The sequence below is a fragment of the Pteronotus mesoamericanus genome, unplaced genomic scaffold (assembly GCF_021234165.1).
Source record: "Pteronotus mesoamericanus isolate MK-2021 breed Mesoamerican mustached bat unplaced genomic scaffold, CSHL_Meso_final contig_74, whole genome shotgun sequence".
Classification (NCBI taxonomy): Eukaryota; Metazoa; Chordata; class Mammalia; order Chiroptera; family Mormoopidae; genus Pteronotus; species Pteronotus mesoamericanus.
In genome coordinates, this window is record NW_026555247.1 from 1,722,757 (window position 1) to 1,745,827 (window position 23,071).

Sequence of the window (23,071 nt, forward strand, 5' to 3'; positions counted from 1 at the left end):
TAGAGATTAAATTGAAGGTAGTTCGGAATAAAGTATCTAGAATGAAGAGAAACAAAAGAATGGCAAAGAAGGTAAGAGACAGAGATTACTGGGAGAAGGTAATATGCATGTAATTAAGAGCTGCTAGAAGAAGAGGGAAAGAGGAAAGAGGCAAATGCATATTTGATGAAATAATGGCTTACAATTTTTAAAAACTGAACAAAGACCACAAAATGAAAGCCTATAAAAACCAAGCAGGAAAATAAAAAGAAATCCAAACACAAGTATGTTGTTGCAAAACTGCTGGAAAACAAAAATCAAACCAACCAAAGAAGAGCGGAAATGACTGATTTTCAAGATAATAACACGAATAACAGCTAACTTCTTAATGAAAATGATGAGGTAGTAAATGATGGCTTGAAAGTATTTCAAGAAAAAAACTGCCAACCCAAATAATCATATCCAAGAAAAATATCCTTCAAGAATGAGAGTGAAAAAAAATATTTTCAGGAAAAAATGAGATAGTTCATCACTAGCAAATGTGCACTAGAGGAAATACTAAAGGAAGTTCCTCAGATAGAAAATGAACTCAGATGGAAGCCAAGTTGAAGATTAACAGAGAGGATTAAGTTAATAAATCTAAATGACCACTGGTTATATAAAATAATCATGCCTTGACTGGTTTAACATTCGCAACAACAGAGGCATGTAATGTGGGAGAGAGAAAATGGAGTTTAAGTGTTCTAAGATTCACTCACTGTCCCAAGAAGGTATAAAATGCAAACTGTCACTACCCATTGGTATGTCAACAATGAATGCTGAAATCTGAAAAAAATTACTTAAGAGAATAGTAAGATTGTACAACTATCAACGTAATATGGAACAGAAAACAACATTTCAAAACAATAAATTAAACAGAAAAAGGAAGAAAGAATAATAGGATAAAACAACAAACAGTAGGACTATAGATACAAAAGCATGTGTTTTGGTAATTATATTAAGATCTAAACTTTTCAATTGAAAAGGAGATTTAAAAAAAACAACTGTATCATTTAGAACCACTTAAAATATAAAGATACTAAAGTAATAAAAAAAGACATTTTATGGAAACAGTAAAATATACTTTGATATACTGTTATCAAAGTAGATTTTAAGACAAAAAAATTACCAGAGAAAAAAAGATGAATAATGTAATGATACTTGATTCAATATGCCAGGAAAATATAATAATCTAAGTCTGTGTGTAAATAAGATACTCTCAAAATATATAAACACTGGTAGAACTAAGAGGGTAAACAGACAAATCCATACTACTACTCACTGCTTGAAAAAGCATACAAAAAAAAGGATGTAGAAAACTTAAAATGATTAGCAAATTTTAAACTAATAAACATAAAAAAACACTTTGCTTCAAAAGCAGTATATTCTATAGTACAGAAGGAATATTTACAAAAATTACACACAGTACAAAAATAACTGTCAATTAATTTCAAAAGACTGAAATTATACGGGGTAGGCTCTCTGACCACAGTGGAATTAATCTACAAATCAGTAACAAAAAAAGAATAAGAAAATCTCATATTTAGAAATTAAACACTATATTTCTGAATAAGCCTGGGTAGATGCAATCAATGAAAATTTCTAAAAAGCTGAAGTTGGTTCTTTGGAAAGACCTACAAAGTTGAAATATCTTGGTAAAATTAATCAGCAAGAAAAGGATAGTACAACAAAAAGAAGATACTATAAAATAGTGATTTAAAAAACTTAGATAATACTGACAAATTCTTAATATCAAAACTGATGAAAGACAACACAGGAAATACAAATGTCCTATAACTGCTGAATTCAAGGAAACTGAATCTTAATTACAATCTTCCAAAGTCTAGGCTCAGATGAAACCACTTATGAAATCTACCAAACATTTAAGAAAAAATAATGACACTATTACGTAAGATCTTCTGATATAATAAACCAAGACTTAGGGACCACTTCTTCCTGTTAATTTTGTGAGGTATACATGATGACTTAAGACACCAAATTTGAGAAGAATTTGTAAGAAAGAAAATGCAGGCAACTTTCATGCATTAATGTAGATGAAAAAAAATCACAAACAAAATATTAGGAAAAGCAATCCACTAATACCTAAAAGAGGTAATACATTATGATAAAATCATGTTTATTCCAATATGCAAGGTTGGATGAACATTCAGAAAACTAATGTACTGTAATTCACATTAAAAAAGGAAAAATATCACATATTATTACTTCAATATATAATGAAATTTAATGTCAATTCATAATAAGTAGAAATTCTTTTAGTAATAACTAGAAATAAACAGTCTGTTAGAGATACCTAGCAAAAGAAAAACTCTAAAGGAAACATCATACTTATGGGTGAAATGCGGAAACACTCCCTTTGGATTGGGAATGAGATCAGAATGATCACTCTCACCACATCTATTTAACATTTCACTGCAAATCCAAGCCAGCGTAGTATGGCAAGAAAAATAAAATGCATAAAGACTGGAAAGCAATAAACCTATCATTACTTACAGACATAAGTGTGCAAATATTTTTTTTATTGTTGTTCAATTACAGTTGTCCCCATTTTCCTCCACTGCTCTCCCCTGCTCTGCCCACCTCTCCTCCACTTTCAATCCTCCCCCCATTGTCCTTGTCCATGGGTCCTTTATACATAAAATCCCAAAGAAGCAACAAATAAAATTGGAAACAAGGTGATTAACAAAGATGCTAGCTACAAAGTCAATATATAAAAATCAACTGGATTTTCATTACCAACAAAATTTAAAAATTTTAAAGGACACCATTTACAATAGCATCAAAAATATCATCTCTAGGCATTATGCTAAGTGAAATAAGTCAGTCAGAGAGACAAATATTATTACCTCACTTTTATATGCTGAATCTAAAAACACTAAACTAACAGATACAGAGAACAGATTGGTGGTCACCAGAAGTGAGCGGTGGGACGTGGGCAAAATGACTAATGGTTGTTAAGAGGTCCAAATTCCAGCTACAAGATAAATAAGTCCTAGAATACAATATACAGCACGGTGACCAGAGTTAACAATACAATAAGGTCTTTGAAAGCTCCTAAGGCAGTAAATCTTAGGAGTTCTCACCACAAGAAAAAAAAATGTATAGCTCTGTGAGAGGATGAATATTAACTAAACTTATTGTGGTAATTATTTTGTAATATGTACATACATAAACCATTCCTTGTATACCTTAATCCAATACAGTGTTATATGTCAATTATATTTAAATAAAACGGAAAAAATTCAATTATCTAGAAATTAATCTAAAAGGAAAAACATGAGACTTTGATTTAAAAAAATCACTAGATATTGTAAGAAAAATTAAAGAAATTTAAATAAACACAGGGATATGCCATATTGTATACTGCAGTATGTTCCCAAATTTCTATCGGAACAAAATTCCAACAGGTTTTATTATTGAAATTGTTTTTGTTATTTGAAACTTGATATGCTGATTCTAAAATTAGTATGGGAAAATAAAGAACCAAAATACAAACAACAACGAGGTTACAGGACTCGTACCATAGGACATCAGACTTATCAAAAAATATGGTAGAGTAAAATGTATTAACTAGATCATGATATCAAAATAGGGAGTTCAGAAACAGACACACATATACATGGGTACATGATTTATAATACAGATGGCTTTGTGGAAAAATTATCTTTTCAATAACATAGGGACAAATACATATATGAGGTCTGACCAGAAAATATCCAGCCACGTAATATGAAAAATAGAGGCACTGAATGAACATACAAGGTACAAGAAACATCGTACAGAGGACAATGGCACCTCAGTCCCTTTCAAGGTAGGCACTGTGGGATCTCACACAGTTTTCCCAGCATCTCTTCCACTCTTCAAAATACTCCACAAAATCCCTTGTTGGAAATCACTATTGCCTGCTCTGTTGTATTTTCCTGAATCTCATCGACAATCTGAAATCTCTTCCCTTTCAAAACTGACTTTAGTTGCAGGGTGCCAAATCTGGGATACAGAGGGGCCAAGTCACCTGAGTGATTTGATGTTTTGCAAAAAAACTGCACAAGACATGATGTATGAGCTGGCACGCTGCCTTGATGAAGCAAGCTGCCAATCATCAGTTGCCCATAGCTGCAGCTGTTTTTGTCCTATTGCATCTCTCAACAGATAAAGACCACTGAGGTAGTGCTCCTTATTAATTGGCCTGGAGGAGTGTTCTTGTGATATATAACACCTTCCCAATCAAAAAACACTGATAACATGGTCTTGATCTTGCTGTGACTTTGCTGGGCCTTCTTTGGATATGGAGAACCAGGTGACTTCCATTGGGACAACTGGGCCTTTGTTTCCCAATCATAGCAGTAGACTCACCATTCATCTTCAGTTGTGACCTTCTTGAGAAAATCTGGTTCACTGTAGCAAATGCAGCATGATGATCCTTCTGCTCTGACAGCAGAAGCCATGGAACGAATTTGCTGCGACACATTTCATGCCCAGATCCTATGTCAAAATCTCAGACACAGTAGTTTTTGGATCCTCAGATCAGCTTCTAGTTCTTGCACTGTCAGTCGCTCATGTTTGTTGATTCCAGCCCATACATGTTCAACACTCTCAGGTGTTCTCAGTGTTGCAGGCCTTCCAGAATGTGGACCACTTTCAAAGGATTCTCAGTCATCTTTGAAGAGTTTGGCCACACTTTCATTTGTGCTGCACTCATTGCATCATCCCTGAAAGCCTTCTGAATCATCCGAATGGTTTCCATGGAGGAATGTTCAAAGCTTATTGCAAAATTTAATGCAGATTCATTCTCTCAGTTATTTTGAATGTGACAGCCACACAGTACACATGCTCACTCAAGGGCATCTACCACCCCCGCTGACTAGTAAAGTCATTGTTCATGCTTGTGCATTCCAGACCACTCTCCTTAGCTGCCAGGTTACACTGATGTCACATAAACCATTCTCTTATATTAACAATGGCTGGACTTTCTCTGGATAGACCTTGTATATAAACACACACACAGCATATACATACATATATATGTATAAGTGTACATATGTATACGTATATATAAATACATACTGTAATAAAAAATTAACATAGCGAATCTAAAGGTCTGCTGGCAAGGTTGAGCCCTGGCTGGATTTATAAACTAAATTTCAGAAAGGTTCCCACCATTACCTTGTAGGAGTCACTAACAATGCTTAAACTTTGTACAAACAATATGGTTTATGCTAAACCTTTGCTTTCCTTCTGGGAATCTGGAATTTTGGTATATGCTAGGCAGAGGATGCCTTTGTGACCAGCTCCCCAATAAAAACCCTGGGTACTGAATCTCTAATGAGATTCACCTGGTTGATAATATTTCGTACGTGTTATCATTAACGTTGCTGGGGAATTAATCATGTCCTGTGACTCCATGGGATAGAACCCTTAGAAACTGAAGTGTTTTCCTTTGGACATGGCTCCTTGCAGCTATGCCCTTTCCTGATTTTTGTTTTTATCCTTTCACTTTAATAAATCATAGTTGTGAGTATGAATATATGCTAAGTCCTATGTGTCTTCCTAATGAATCATCAAATTCATGAAGGTGGACTTAGGAACACCCAAAACACTTATATAGTAGAATTGCTTCATGACCTAAATGTAAAGAAATAATTCTTCAGAACATAAAGAGAGCTACATACAAAGGAGAGGATCAACATGTTTGATTATATATCAATAAAAATTAAGAACTTCTTTTCAAGATATCAAAGAAAATGAAAAAGCAAGCCATGGAATGGGCAAAGATGTCTAACAAAAAGCTTAGACTCACAATATATAAAAACTCCAAAAATTAATATGAAAAAAAGCTCAACAGAAAAATTGCTAAGCTACAAACAGGTACTTCACAGAAGGTTATTAAAATGGCCAATAAATATATGATGAAAAGAGAAGTACAAATTAAAACTAAATGTAATGCCAGTACAAAGCCACCAGAAGACTAAAACTGAAAATACGAATAAATCCAGATGTTGGGGAAAATACAGAGCAATGGAAACTCTCATTCGCTGCTGGTAAAAGTATAAATTGATATAAACACTATGGATAACTGTATGGCAGCAGCTCGAAAAGGTAAACATATAAATAATCTATGACCCAGCAATTTCACAGCAATGAAAATGAACAAATTTATTGCTCTAAGTCACATAATAGATTAACCTTACAATGTTGAGTGAAAGAAAGAAGTTTTATACAAAAGAATATGATCTGTTTAAAGTTAAAGTGTGAGTACAACTAAACTAGAGAATTTGGGGATGTATGCTTGGATAATATAACTCTAAAGAAAACTAAGTCAGGAGAGGAGTTATTTTTGTTTGTGTGTCCATACAAGTGTGTGTATATATAAAATAAATGGGAGGGGCACAGGTAGGGCTTTGAAGGTACTGGAAATCTTCTACTTCTTAATTTCAGTAGTAGTAGCACAGACATTCACTTTGGGAGAAATCACAAAGCTGCATATCTTTTTTTTTAACTTTATAAATTTTCTATTTCAGTTTTTTAAAGGTTAAAAAATTAAGTGATATATGTAGAACACCAAATATAGTGATTAACACACATCAGGAATTCAAATACTTTCATCATTCAAATATACCCAATATTGGGAAATATATTTTACATACATGTATAACTGACAGTGTATGATTTCTTTTTATTGAGGTGAAATTCACATAACAAAATTTTAGAATGTACACTCCATTGGCATTTATTAGCACATATACATTGTTGTGTAACTACAACCTCTAAGTAGTTTTAAAATGTGTGATTATTTTTAAAAGATTTACTAAAATATTCTTCAAACATGCCCTAGAATGATAAGGTAAGATTCAATTACCACACATTAAATAGATTCATACACTGAAAGATAACTTAATATACTGAAGAGAAGGGAATGTGTCCTTCCTCAGATGTCTAAATCATTCCCATCCAAAAAAAGACCTAAGGCAATGGTTCAAAGTGCAGACCAAGGAGACCAAGTGCAGACCAGTTGCTGACATAAATATGTTACTTGTCAGTCACAAGATAAGAGTATTCAGAAACATGTATTACAATCTGACATAACTTTGAGAACAAGTGCATATTCAGTAGACTTTTTTTTTATCCTCACCCAAGGATATATTTTTGATTTGAGAGAGAGACAGGCAGACAGACATTGATTGGAGAGAGAGACATCAATAATAGGTTGCCCTGGGTACATGCCCTGCCTGGGATCAACCGCACCCTTGGTAGATGGTTTCCAGACTGGGGATTGAGCCCACAAACTTTTGGTGTATGGCAGTGGTCCCCAACCCCCAGGATGTGGACCACTACCTGTCTATGGCCTGTTAGGAACCAGGCTGCAAGCAAAGCTCGCCTGAGCTACGCCTCCTGTTTCTCCCGCCATGCACAGCTGGGGAGTGAGGCTCACATGAGCTCTGCCTCTGCATCCTGTCCCCTAAACAGCTCTCCCCACCCCACCAGTCTTCCATGAAACCAGTCCATGGTGCAAAAAAGGTTAGGGACTGCTGGAGTACAAGACAGTGCTCCAACCACCAGAGCCGCTCAGCCAGGGCTCAGAGAATCTTTCTATTCTTCTCTTTTTCTTTTTTCCAAATGAAAACAAAAAACATTGGTCTATGACAGATTGTAAAATTTTTAAAAAACAGAAACTGGTCCTTCAATATAGTTAGTCTGAAAAAACACTGACCTAATATAAATAAGCAATTTGACCTTCCTGATGATGGTTTAAGGAATTTTAAAAGTAGAGGAAAAATTAGAGAAAATTCTGGGAAGACGACAGGAATAGAAAGTACCAGGAATCTAAACAACTGTACTGGAAGAATCTGATAAAATTATTTTGGAACTCTGTAGGCCACTGAAGGCTGGCAAATTCCAGCAAGATGGAAGATCTGCAAGGTAAACTGAGGTTAATTTCAGTCAATTTCAACTCTTATACAGTAGCAACTATTTATCACTCCACCCCCAGGACAGGCAGCTGTGCACAATTCCAGGAAACAACCCTATCCTTCACTTATCAGGTATATCTACACTGATTGCTACCTGTGATCACAGAGGTGCAGAACAAAAATGTATGAAGCCATTGTTCCTACAGGAACTACTATTGTTGCAAGCCCTTCATCCTCCAAATGAAGTGACTACCAGGGTGATTTAAAGGGCCAGTACCCATTCCTTAACCCCATCTCCCTTTATTTTTTCTGTTTTCCAGTTTTGCAGAGCCAGACATTAAAAACCAACTGCATAATTGGGAATATTAAAAAGTGACCACACATGTTCAGGGAAAGGCTCAGAAGACCTTATGTATATATTTAAGAATGACCTTGGCAAGAAATAGCCCACAAAAATAAAAAAAAAACCCAATAGCAATCAAATCCTAGTTAAGGAAGAGAATCTCAATTATAGAGCTACCACAGCATTAGATTCAGATGTTGAGTTTTTAACTACAGCAACAAAAAAATCACAATGCAAACAGAAAAGTATGGGTCATGTAAAAGAAAAAATGTCACAAAAAACTGTTCCTGAAAAACACCTGAGAGCAAATATACTAGACAAGGACTGATAAAATAACTGTCTCAGAGATGCTCAAAGAACTAAAGGAAGATGTGGAGAAAGTAAAAAACAAAAACAAAAAAAACCCCAAAGATGTATGATAATATCAATAGAGATAGAAAGCCTGAAAAGAAGGCAAAGAAAAATTCTGGATCTGAAAATTTCACTATAGGTATTGAAATGTAGATTTCAACTAGTAAAAGAAAGCATTAGCAAACTTGAAGACAATGGATATTCGAGTTTGCGTAAAAGAAAAAAATCAGAAAAAGTGAATGGTGCCTAAATGACCTTTTGGGACATCAGAAAGTAGACCAACATATACACTGTGGGAGTCCCAGTAGAAGAGAGAGAGAAAAGGGCATAGAAAGTATTTGGCCAGCAACTTCCCATTTTGGTGAAAGATATGAATATAAAAATCCAAGATAATCAAAGAATTCCAAATAAGATTAACTCAAGAGGACATACACCAAGGCGTTTTATTATTGAACTTTCAAAAAAGAGAATACTGAGAGCAGCAAGAGAGTAGAAAAAATCATTTCATACAAGAAATCCTCAATAAGAGGACTGGATTTCTCATCAGAAAACTTGGAGGCCAGAAGAAGTGGGGCCAATGTATTCAAAGTGCTAAAAACAAAAAACAACAACCAAAAAAGCCCCAACCACCAAGAATCCTATACTCAACAAAACTGTCCTTCAAAAGTGAGGGGGAAATTAAGACATTCATAGATATACAAAAGCTAAGGGAGTGCATTACCCACTAGCTGAGAAAGAAGTGCTCAAGGGAGATTTGTACGGTAAGATTAAAAATACAGTTGACAGTAATGAAAGCCACATCGGGAAATAAAGATTTCAATAATGGTAAATACCTAAGCAATTGTAAATGCTAGCATTATTTTAACAATAGTTTGTAACTGTATTTTTTGTTTTGTACATGATTTAAAAAGACTAACACATTTAAAGAAACAAGGCAACTATTAGTCTAAAATCTAAAAGAACATTTCTCATTAAAAATAAACAAAACTTTAGTCACAGTCTACTCAAAATTATTTATCAGATTTCAAAGTAAAGGTCCAGAATACAGAAGCAACATCTCGATCATATAGTTAAATAGTAAAAAAAACACAACCCACTACTCTAGTCTTCTTTTTTACTTTGTAAGATCTTCAGTTTCAGATTACAGAGATCTCCCTTTTAGTAACATATTATAAAGTACTCTGGAAATGGGCTTTGATAATTTTGCATATATATATACACATCTATCTATCTATCTATCTATCTATCTATCTATCTATCTATCTATCTATCTATCTCAACCTTTCCCCAAGCCATTTTACAAAATTTAAAAACAGGTAAAACACATATATTCTCAAAAAATTTCCTGGGGGAAAAAACCTAAAAGACACTACTATTTTCTATTTAATCATAAGTTATTTTCCTCTGGCTGAGCAAGCAAACATCATCAAGGCTGATTCACTTCGTAACAAAGTATGCTTAACAATATGAAATGACTTGAGAAATACCTGAAGTAGAAGCAGCCATCTTCCTTATCATTATCTTTTATTTTATTACAACTAAATATTTCTGCCTAGAAAGGGAAGTAGAAGAGAAGAGGGGGAGAGAGAAATCATGAACATTTAACATAGTGTATTTAGGATGAGAAGTTATATGACCTTTACCAAATGTGAATACAAATCACATCTGGATTTATAAATACATAGGCACATACCTATTTGTATATATATTTACAATGTATGTAAGACACAATAATGAGATAAGTCACAATGGAAACACATACCATTATTAAAAGACACATAATAGATCTTTATGGTGGTGATACAATTTAAGGTAATAGCTGCTTGATGGGACTGATGGCATATATTAAGAAAGCTAACTTCCTAAAGAGGTAATTAAAATTAACCATAGATCCTGAACGACATTGTTAAATTAAAAACTTCTGATATAGTTTAAGGTTTAGTTTTCAATTTGAAATTTATTTCAAATTTGCACTGTCCAGTATGGTAGTCAACATCTAGCTACTGAGCACTTGAAATATGCTGGTTCATACTGAGATGTGGTGTAAGCATAAAATACACACCAAATTTCAAAGACTTGGTAAGATTTTTTAAAAAAGTAAAATATCAAAATAAATTTAAAAATATTTAGTGCAGCCCTGGCTGGTGTGTCTCAGGTGGTTGGAGTATTGCCCCATAAACTGAAAGGCCATGGGTTTTATTCTCCATCAGGATACAAAGATGAGAGGCAACTGACCAATTTTTCTCTCTTACATCAATGTTTCTCTGCACCCCCACGCCAAAATCAATAAGCATGTCCTTGGGTAAGAATAAAAATAAAATAATAATAAAAGAAAAATAAAACATTTAGTTCATCTTGAAAAGGCAATTTCTGATCTATTAGGTTAAAACTACATTAAAATTAATTTTACTATTTCTTTTTACACTTTATTTTTGTATTTTATTTATCCTCACCCAGGAACAATTTTCATTGTTTTTAGAAAGGAAGGAGGTAGGGTGTAGGAGAGGGGGAGTGAGGATGGAAGAGGTGGAAAGGGAGAGGAACTTGGGTGTGTAAGAGAAACATTAATCGGTAGCCTTCTCATACATCCCTCAACTGGGGATCGAACCTGCAAGCTGGGTATGTGCCCTGACTGGGAATTGAACCCATGACGTTTTGGTCAATGGGATGACACTCCCTCCAACTCAGGCAAATGAGCCAGCTCTTCTTACACTTCAATGTGGCTACTAGAAAATTTTAAGTGTGCGTGAATTATATTTCTATTGGACTATGCTGCTTTAGACCCTCAAATTGTTCTCATCACTCTATCCCCCTTCTCTAACATGTAACTATTAATCACATTGCTCTACTATTTAATTTTCTATATTATCTCTTAATGATATTTAATGCTTTTGCTTTGTGCTCCTGTCCTTTAGACAAGATAATTGTATAGTATAATGTGTCTTAAAAATTTAGAAATACTACAATGTAATATTTCCTTTTCAATAGTATCAACACAATTTTGAAACATACTGATATATTTTTTAAATCCCAAGTAAAAGAGTAGGTTAATTTCTACTTCTTCATTATATACGCATTGCATTTTTACTTAAATTACATTTAAGTTAGATGTAAGAACTATTTTTAACTTTAAAATGCTATCCAGGACTCACATTTGCTGGTGGTCGGTTCCCATTGTTAGAGAGCTTCCACATTTTCATGGAAATACGTGCTGGATTAATATTTTTAATGATACTATCATCTTCAGAAATAACAGTAATCATAAAATCTGTCATGGTAAACATTAAAAAAAATTATTTTCTTTATAGTTCAATTAATGGATTTGGCTAAATGCAGAACAGTTCCTCAAATAGTATCATTTGGTTCAGCACTGTCTATTATACTGTTGATAAGATATCCAGGAACTTAACTCCTGTTCTTGTTTATATAAATAAGCCTATAGTAAATGTGGTTTTGTTATACGTCATTTCTTTTAAAGCTGCAGAACCTAAAGATGATGTTAAGTGAGGACTTACTGTGCAGGCATACCTCAGAGATATTGCAGGTTTGGTATTAGACCACCGCAATAAAGCAAGTTACCACACATTTTTTGGTTTCCTGGGCATATAAAAGTTATGCTTGTACTATATTGTAATCTCTTAAGTGTGCAACAGCATTATGTCTAAAAAAAAGAATGTACATACTTTTAATTAGCCTGTTGGAAAAATGCTGCCTAGAGACTTGCTTGACACAGGGTTGCCAAAAACCTTTGATTTGTAAAAAATCAGTATCTTAGAGATTTAACAAAACAAAGTATGCCTGTATATCAAATATGTTATAATGTTATAACATATTCTAATAATTTTATATATACATTATATATAACATATAATAATATATATTATACATTTAAACAAGAATTTTAAAATAAAATTCTTGTTTAAATGTTAATAAAATTCTGATGAAGAAAATAACACTATTCTTTAAACAGCATTCTCCAACAATTTGTCTATAAAACTTGCTAATCATGAGACAACTCTGGTGCTAAATCCTTCCCAGAAATCTATACATACATCTTTATTATTACCAGTCCCTTGTTTTATTTTCATAGTCTGCCATGCAGTAAGTTCTATCATGCAAGAGCAAGAAGACTGTACTCAGTAACCTAGATTTTGAGCAAATGTGTTCATAGATCAACATGCTTTATGTATTCCAAGGATACAATGTTTCTTTTCTCTTATGATTTTTAATAGCATATAGTAGTTCCTATTACATATAATATTTCCCTTAAGTTTATCATCTGCAACATTCATTTGGCATGTTACAGTTTTTTAATCACAGAAATAGAACTTATCTTCCCAAACAGATTTCAAACACTTGAATATAAAGGCTATGTATATACAGGGTCTGGTACAGATAACTCCCCCTTTTTATTACAAAATATTTTATTACAAAATCATAAGCATGTACTCCTATAACATAACAAGATCACACTCAAGCATACCATATGACATTTTAGGTGAAATGTTTGAATTAAAACTATAAATTATTACAGCCATATTACTCTACCAACCATGATCAAGGAGGTGTTACTTTTGCCAGACGCTGTATGTACCATAATTATTAAAAATTGCTAATTTTTGAACCTAAACTTTTTAGCCTGCTTCTTTTAACTACTTAAATCTATGTATAAGAATTCATACCTTCAAGAAAACTTCAAGAAAATTTCCTGTATAAAGCAATACTATTTCCTATTAATTGGCACCTGCTACACTACACTGAAATTATTTGCTTACCTGATTGTCTTCTATTGGGTTGGCCAAAAAGTTCATTTAGTTTTTTTTCTGTAAAATGGCTCTAGCAGCGCTTACTTGTCTTTAACTTCATTCGAAACAATTTTGTTAGACTGCATTGTGACAGTTTTTATATCAGTGTGCATTTAAAAAAGCTTACCAAAATTGGTGAATTTTTGTGCAGTCATTTTAATATTGAAGATGGAAGAAGATACACATTTTCAGTGTATTATGCTTTATTGTTTTAAAAAAAGATAAAAATGCAACTGAAATGTAAAAAGTGATTTGTGTGATGTATGGAGAAGGTGTTGCGACTGACAGAATGTTGTCAAAAGTGGTTTGCAAAGTTTCTTGGTTCTATTGACATTTTGGCCAAATAATTCTTTGCTGTGGGGCTGTTTTATGCATTGAAAGATGTTTAGCAGCACCCCTGGCCTCTATCCACTGGAAACCAGTAACAGGAGACTGCCGGCATACTCAAAATATCCAAATCAATGAAGTTATTGGTGAAAATAAAATATGTCTTTTATTTTACAGAAAAAACATAACGGACTGTTTGGCGAACCCCATATATTACACTGAACTCATTGAGGACTGTTACATATTCTTTATTGCAACTAAGAGCCCAGTATAGTGCTTGGACACAGCATATGTTTAGTGAATGTTTTTGTTCTGAAATATCTTCCATCATAAATTCTGATGTGATGTATTTCCATCTAAATTAATTCTAGTTCTATTTTAAGATAACACTACAATACAGTTTGTATATAGAGCCCCTATAGCACTCCCCATTTAGTAGTTCATATTTCTTTGCAAAATGAATTACCTTAGGGCATCAGTTTATGTATGAACTTTCAGTTCATTTTATACCACTAAGGAATGCAGGCTGTAAGGGTGAGGAAAGACATAACTAAGTCAAATGTACTTTCCTTGTCATTTAAAAGGCTACTACATACTTGCATTTTGACTATGCTAAACACCCAGAATAATTTATTCCACTAATGTAAAAGGCAAATTATCATTACAAAGTTATTTTAAACTGTGAATTACTCACCAGTGAAAGTACCCCCTGCCAAGAAGGAAGCATCTTTGTCATATTTAACATTGAGACGAATAGGTTTTTCAGGGTCTGGAAGAATCATTAACTTAATTATAGGCCCTTCTATGGTATTCTTGTTATAGATGGCTTTCACTTGTATAGTATGTTCTCCTCTAACAAGAAAAAAATGGGGGTTTGGGGAAGGGTTCAAATTGCATTAGTTATAATCTAAAAATTCTGAGAATTTATACAAAGTTTAACTCATTCAGGAAACTACTCTTGCTCATTCTATCACCTGCCTAACACTAGACAGAAGGCTAGTTTATTACTCTTAACTTCAGCAAGTTATATGGAAAACCAGTCTCTATAATACTAATAACTATTAAACTCTCAGTTCTTACCTAGGGGCATGAACACTGAACACTCCCAAATTAGCCCTGCCCCTTTCATCTGTTTTATGCTGTTGGTTTGAAGGAATGAGCTAAAAATAAAACAAAATACAAAGGTAATTAGAAAATTCTAGAAATCAAATTCTTTTCTATTACCATTTAAAAAGTTATAGTTGCACACACTTCTGAAACCTCTAACTTTTCTAATTTCACAAACACTGTACATTCCAAAACCGCAGCATGGCATGGGAGAAATAAATATAAATACACACACACAAAGCAAGGCATCATAATACTATGTCCATTGTTACTACATCTTTCTCTTTGTTTATTCAAATGTGCTCCTAAATCTTTGTTGCAATACTACCTTCATTAGTGATAACCAAGCTTTCACCTTCACATGGTTAAGAATCAGTTGCCACATTTCCTAATCATTGGTTATAAAAGTTTCTTGGTGTTTTGCAAATGCTTCTCTAGAAACTAGAATCACACTCTTATTTAGGGTAGAAAAAAATCATCAGTTTAACTCTCCTAGAAACAAATATTAAGAACAACAGTGAATTTGCACTGGCTGATGTGGCTCAGTTGGTTGGGGCGTGGTCCCATAAACCAAAAGGTCACAGGTTTGATTCCCAGTCAGGGCACATGCCTAGGTTGAGGGTTCATTTTCTGGTCAGGGACCACAGGATCAATGTTTCTCTATTCCTCCCCCTTCTCTGTAAAATCAGTAAGTATGACCTCAGATGAGGGGAAAAAAATAAAAATGAACAAAAGTGAATTTGTTAACTGTAGTAGCAGAAAAATCACACTCCTAAACCCTAATACTTATTTCTGCTTAATGGAACCTAACAATTAGATAACTATGGTAATGAAGACAAAAAGAAACAATAGTTGGTGAGACAAAAATGAGGAGTAAGTGAAATGACAAAGTCCTATATTTGTACCTGTCACATTTACCCTCTGATCCATTGTCTCTCAACCAATTTTTCTCAAAGCATTCCATCTGGGTCCTAAATCCTTGTTGCTATGCCAGAGAAGCAAATCCATTTCAGGCCGTCAGCAGCAATATCATAATCTTTTTGACAGGCTTAGGATCTCTAACCCTGACTACTTTACTATGAAAACATGTCCATGCGGATCTCAAGCCAATCTTGGTACTTTAACCTCCCATATGCTTTTTAAGATCAACTTTTCAGGTCCTGGTAAATTCCTGCTGGGATTCTTACTGAAATAAACAGATTAATTTCAAGAGAACTGTGTATTTACATGTTATTAACTGCCTGCATTAACTGTGAGTATAAAGTTCAAGCCTGGCTCAGTATTATCTCTCTGTGTTGCCTTGTAACCTTAATGGGACAAATTAATTCCCTTCAACTAAGAGGAGGAATTGTGCCAAAATACAACTTTGCAAGGCACTGGCAACTTCTTGCTTTTCCCCTCACAGAAGGACGTCCAACTTTGCATAAAGCATCCAAAGTCCCTGCCACATCTCATGGAAAAATATTTAATCTTGGACTTCCTGATGTCCAGCACTATGTTTGCCCCCGAACATTACACAGCCATATTCATGCTTGCCCCACAACCTAGAACAAAACCCAGGAGAGCAGCTATACCCAGGCCCTGGTAGGTAACTCACATGCCTTTATTTATTTTTTTTTTCCTTCACCCCAGCTTGTAAGTTTTCCCAGTAATATCTGTTCCTTAATCCATACTGCAGGTCATTGTGTCTGTCCTTCAGTCACACCTTGTCAGTGTTATCTATTCCACCTAATCTGAAATCCAAATACTGGTATTATACTGTAAACACTCAACAGTCTTAACTGAAGAACACTGCTCCTTGTTACACTACTTGTAAGATGTAAACTTATTTCCTCAAAAATATTATGAAAAAATCTTTAGGTTGGTTTAAACTAAGCAATAATAAACATTATAGACACTATATTTAAACAAATGTGACACCTAAAGACCTTAACATAAGAATGAAATCCAATATTTTAAGTGAAAATTATTTAAGGACATTTAAAACATACCTTTAAATTGTTAGCTTTTATGACATTTATTTTAACCTGTGGTACAGGTGCTGGATTATCCCACTGATCACAAAGTTGAACAATGAGAGGATTCTGTAATTCTCTTCCATTAATCACTGGAATAGACTGATACAGTTATAAATACTTTAAGAAGCACTACAACATGTCTTAAAACTATTTGAACACTGTATACTTATAAAGTGATCATAGTGTCTCTGTTCTATTCACAAATAACTTCTTTCATTAATTAAAATAAACTTTTAAAAGTCAATTATACTACCACTAATGATCTCCAAGAAATGATTAATTTCGTAAAAGGAAAAACAGCATTTGACATTATTGGCTCCTACCATATTCCTAAAAGTTAGATATCAGAATGACTTCAAAGGAAAGAGAAGCTTATCGTAGGTCCCCAGATTTAGCATTGGCTATCTATAGTTTAGTTCCTCTATAAATTTTCAGACCTTTGCCATTCTACATGAAGCAGTAATAGAGCTTTTTAGCCCATAGTTAAATAAGGCTACATTATCTTATTTGCTTAAAATACTTCTTGCTTTTCCCCTACTTTACATAAGGCCTGTATAATTCTGGGAATTTGGCTGCTGACCTATTAATACTGGATATAATTAACTAAAAACAATAACAACAAACTGCCATCAGGCAAGAAATCTGTCATATGGTAGTTTATCTGTTTGTTTTTTAACTCACAAATCAAAAAGGATAATCTCAAGCTAGGGCACAGGTATATTAACTTTTCTTAGATGATCTGCTCCTCCAGTAGTATAGTTTCATTTAGTACCATGGTCATATGAGTTTATTTTCCTTTCAAAAAAAAAAAAAAGTAAGCTATCATACCAATAGGTCCTGCTACACCATAAGTAAATGCCAGAATCTAAACATTTCAAATTTGCAATTCTAAAAATTTAGTAAAAACTCAACAAAAGTAATATATTTGTAGAATTAGTATTTAAGATTTAACTATTTACCCAGGAAGACATATATTTAAATTTTTATGGACAAAATGACTTGATAACTGATGTTTTAAAACTCCAGCAAAAACATTTTTTAGGTCAGTGAGAGAGGATAAAGAAAAAAATTGGCAAAAATCAGTAACTGTTGAAAATGGAGTTTATTATACTACTTTCACTTTTATGCATGTTTGAAAATATCTATAACATCTTCAGGATTTCAATTATTACACTATTTTTTTAACAAAGACAAAGTGATGAATTAAATAATGGAGTATTAAGAATCATATTACTTTGCCCTTTTACTATTGTTACTGTTACTATTGTTATTTGTTGTTACTTCGATAACCAAATATATCTATTTTGATCCAGGACAAGCTGAAAGAAATAAGTCATATGATATTAAATTCTTTCTATCAAGTCAAAAAGTTACTTACTTCCTTTACTTCTGGCCAGTCTACAAAGAGAAGTTTAGCTGGTGGTCCAGAAATTAGCTGTACTCGAATAAAGTCAGAAAATTCACGCCAAGTAAAACAAAGATCCTTATTTCCAGGAGGACCTGGGGTAAATTTGATGCCTCTCACACTAATACTCTGCGTATTTTCCTAGTGAGGAAAACAAGTACATTGAGAAAAGACAGGGAGATGTGTTTCTGGGTAAAACAACAGCAAATAACTTGCACACATGTCAATACTGGCATACCATGCATTCTATTTCCTTCAGAGGAGAAACTGAATTGTTTTAAGGAGGCAATCTAAAAAGTCTGGCTATGTCCTTCTACCTTACTAATTCCTGTCATTTACACTTAACTGTCTCCTTTTTATTCCCACATAGCCAAGCAGGTGTTTGCCCAATACCCTTTGCACTTGCTTTTTCCCTCCCCTTGTAACCTTCTTTACCAGATGTCTACATGGCTTTTCTTTAGGTTTTTGCATATAGCATATCTTATTCAGAGGTATCTTCCCTGGCAACTCCATATAATGGCACTCTATGCCCTTACCATGATTTGTTTTTCTCAATACTCATGTTTCACCAATTGCATGCTTTCCATATTACAAGGTGATCTCTAAGAAGGTAGGGACTTTGATTTGTCACTGCTCAATTTCTGGTACTTAGAATACTTAACACATCATATTAATGAAAATCAGTAAAACAAGCTTGTAATTTTTGCATGTGACTGAATGATATAAACCAATTCCATACTGGCAATGAGCACTGTAGTGTCTGCATTTTAATACTGACCCTTAATGATTCAATCATCTTAAATTCCCACTACGGACAAATTCATCAGATTTTTAAAGATCGGTATTAAAATATTATATTTTATGTTTGGAAACAACTTGTAGAATATTTTCTGTATGAAGACCTTTCAAAATAATCAACATTAATCTCCCCTAAACCCCAAAGAGTGCAGCCAATGGGAATTTTCAAATATTTGTAAAAAAAGAAAGAAATATTCATTAGTAAAACATATTGAAAGTTCAAATATATGTAAAGTATAACCTAGAATTTCACATTTAATAGTTAAACACCAAAAGTCCTGAAGAGGTGATTTCTTTATATCATATTGGAAGTTATTCTGATTTTACTTAAAATCCTGAAAATGAAATCTGTACATGCCTTTACAAATTGTAGATAAGTACAAAGAGAATTAAATATAAAATTCTTAAAGGCATTCTCTAAGGTCTAATGTTGAAATTATTAAAGGAATGTACTTCAGAATAGTAGTACATTTATGTAGTTGCAGATATGAAAATGATTTTAAGAAACTATGACATATGAAAATTACTTTATATTAAAAAAAATAAAAAGCTCTTTTCTCTCTTCAGAGACTGGGGGCAGACTCCTACTGTTTGAAAGGAAGTCAAGACAGTGTATTAGCGGTAAAATGTCAGTAGAAAGAAAAGTCTACTTGGCTGGCAAGCTATGGGAGGAGAAAGATATGAGATTATGCTGTTATAAAATACTACTGAGTATTTTAAGCCATACTAGTGTGACAGAATCTAAATTTATTATGGAAAATGCCGATAGGTCTGATAGACAGCATAAGATGAAAAAACTGACAATGGATTTGTTCACGTGGAGCAGGGCAGAAAGAAAACATGTTCAGTGGGGCCTGCCTGGGAATGTGAAAACTGACAATATATATACAATCCTTCCAAGGAGTTATACTATAAAAAGAGAGAAATAGGGTAACAGACTGACAGGGATTCAAAGCCAAAGAAAGTTTTGGGGTGGGTGTTTTTTTTGTGTGTCAGGGTGGGTGTTTTTTAATATGAGAGATATAGCATGTCTATATGCTGATGGGTATCTAATATAACTAAAAATGTAGGAAAACAGATTACAATTTAGGAGCAATTAGTGACAGAGTATGGAAGTCTGTGTGTAAAGTGGTAGGAAGCAGACTGGTCATTCATAAAAGCAGGAGAACGGTTATCTTATTTCATTTACACACACACACACACAGTAAAGCTTGATAATTGAAGAACCTGAAAGTCAGAGAGAAAAGCTTGTCTTTGTATAGTGAACGAAACATCATTAAAAGTTCTTTGGCTAAAAAAAAGTTCTTTGGCAGTGCTAAGATACAGTGAAAAGTGGTGTTCTGAAAACTTGAAAATAATAGCACAAAAATAATCTATTATTTCCATAAATAATAGATTAGTGGAAACAGTAACTATAGTTAGAAAGGGCAGCAAGGAGCTATTCTTATGATTGTTCTTTCAGGTAAAAACTGTAATGGAGGCTCTAAAAGGAAGGAGTATTAAAAAGCATTAAATGATCTAAATGATTTCAATTTTACATTGGCCTTAGAATTCCTCCACTTTCACCTATCTGGCCTGGCAGATTTCTTGAAGGTCCAACTCCCAGCATCTACTTTTTTCAAAAGCTGTCTTTGATCTCTCCAAGTAGAATACATCATGTGTGATTGTTTTAAACTAAAATAATTGCACCGCAATTCTTATTTTTCAAACTAATCTCAATTAACTACACAGTTGGAAACTTTCACAATTACTCTAATGCAGGCTTGAGCACTAAGAAATTTTATTTAAATAACTGCATGAAAAGCTGCCTTATATGCATATCAAAGTATTTATGAATGAAATGATGATGTATGAAATTTGCTTAAAGATGATATGGTAAAGACGGAAGTAGTGACTACTGAACTAGTAGTCATGGGAACATAGGAATTACACTAGTTATTCTATTTTTTGCATATGTTCAAAATTTTTAATTATAACAAGTTTTTATAATACCTTTTTATGAGTTTTCATGATAAAGACTAAAATAAAACTTCTTTCAGTTATTTTAGTTTTTCCCAAATTTTGTTATATATATAAACCAATGGCATAAGCCAACTGTTATGGAAAGCAGCCATACCTGAAAGGTAGTTTTCAACTGTGAGTTATCAAGTCCATTACCAGCGATTCCCAAGGAAGATAAAGAACTTGGTGAAAATGCTTGAATCTGATTTCCGTACTGATCTGTAACTATTATAACTAAAAGGAATGTTTAATTTTAAAGTGTTATCTTTTAATAGATGATACAAATATCTATAAACACATTTATATACTTCATTAAAGTATGCTTAGAAACTTACTCTAACTGTTCTCTTTTGTATTTTTGTAAAAATTCATTGCACTGACTTCTATTATAACCAGTACAAAATTATCAAGAATATACATCAGTACATTTGTATTTATATATTTAAAATAATGCTGACAGTAACCAGATTTTTACCATAAAAACCTGAAAAAAATAATTTAGTAATATACTAGATCAGTGATTTTCAACCAATGTGCTGCAACATACTGGTGTGCCCCAAGAATTTTTAAAGCATGCCAATACCTGACTATTTAGTCAGAGACACTGACCTCCTTTTTCTTGGATTGTCAAATAAAAACAATGACAACAGCCAACACAACAATAGCCATCCAGTATGAATGCCCTGTCTTGAACCATAAATATAAAGTCCATACTAGAGTTGCATCTTACTGGCCACATCACATAATAAGGTTGCGTCTGACTGTTTAATTCTTGGTACCAGAAATCCTTATATACAAGTATAGGCACCTGTTTCTTTAAAAAGTGACTTTGGAGCAAAAAATGGTGGGTAATTATTATTATTTTTTTCTGTAGGTCAATAAAAACTATACCTATTTTTTTTTTTGTCAGATTGGCAAAATGTCTATTTTTTGGGCATGCTGCCAAATTTTAGTTTATGTATTATGATATGAAATAGGTTGAAAATCACCGTTCTAGATATATGAAAAATAAAGGAGACATATGCACCACTAATATATTTACTCTATACTTTTAATATTAGCTATTATTACTTTTAGCAAAAACCAACATTTTCCCAACAAATTATTTTTGCCAAACTGATTTCACAGTTATGTCAGCCTAGGCAAAAATAGTGAAAATACTTCAAGCTTTTCTGACAATGGATTTTACACCAATAATTGTACATAAACTCAAAGCTTTCCTTTCAAATTATACATGTCAAAACATGAACATAAGTACACATTATATATGTATTTTAAAGGAAAAAAAGCAAGACATACTAACCTATTTCCCCTTGAAGCTCTTGGCCCATCTGTACTGTTTTTCCTCCTTTTAATTCACACTTTAGATGTTTAGGTTCATCAGGGAGGGGTCTGAAATTGGTTAACAAATTGTAAAGCCTTTATATTAAAAGGTTTTAGTCACACCATGTGTTGTAGAAAAAAATAAGAGTATTTCGATGTGCTAAAGATATATAAATATCACAGTTTCTAAAACTTAAATACAATTTATGCCTTTATAGAACATCACTATTAACCCAAGAGTAAAGAGAGAAAAAAAGCTTGCAAAGAGAGTAAAGAATACTGACAGAAAAAAAATTATATAAGTGTTAAATTGTAGTATCTACGCTGGATTAAACAAGAAATTGTAACGAGAGCACTGAGAAATAAAAGATGGTAAGAATAACTCATCAAGAAATCTGGCTATGGCAGATAAGCAGCATATCTAAAAATTTTTAACTCAAACATGGAGCTATTTTAAGTGCTGGAAATAGTATGAAGAGGGTTACTGTAAAAAAGGTGGCCAAGGAATTGACAGGTCAGGCTAAGAGATAAGTTTTTTAATATACTTACCTGCCTTCTCCTTTTCTATCAGTTCTATATATTGGGTCTGGCTGGAGTTAGCTATTGAAAATCATCACTAACCAATGAAGAATTTTTCCCTCTGAACA

At 33.3% G+C, this 23,071-nt stretch overlaps 1 protein-coding gene across 1 annotated transcript in view; it reads right to left on the minus strand.

The window, feature by feature from the left end:
• Window positions 1–23,071, minus strand: part of SMCHD1 (structural maintenance of chromosomes flexible hinge domain containing 1) — a 156,823-nt gene that overhangs the window by 44,120 nt on the left and 89,632 nt on the right. Inside the window, exons 27-34 of the mRNA XM_054583414.1 lie at window positions 22,405–22,493; window positions 21,217–21,335; window positions 18,276–18,443; window positions 16,871–16,996; window positions 14,853–14,932; window positions 14,467–14,624; window positions 11,793–11,908; window positions 10,128–10,192 (exon numbers count right to left, since the gene is read on the minus strand). Coding sequence (XP_054439389.1) covers window positions 10,128–10,192; window positions 11,793–11,908; window positions 14,467–14,624; window positions 14,853–14,932; window positions 16,871–16,996; window positions 18,276–18,443; window positions 21,217–21,335; window positions 22,405–22,493 — 921 coding nt within the window. The remainder of the gene's footprint in view (window positions 1–10,127; window positions 10,193–11,792; window positions 11,909–14,466; window positions 14,625–14,852; window positions 14,933–16,870; window positions 16,997–18,275; window positions 18,444–21,216; window positions 21,336–22,404; window positions 22,494–23,071) is intronic.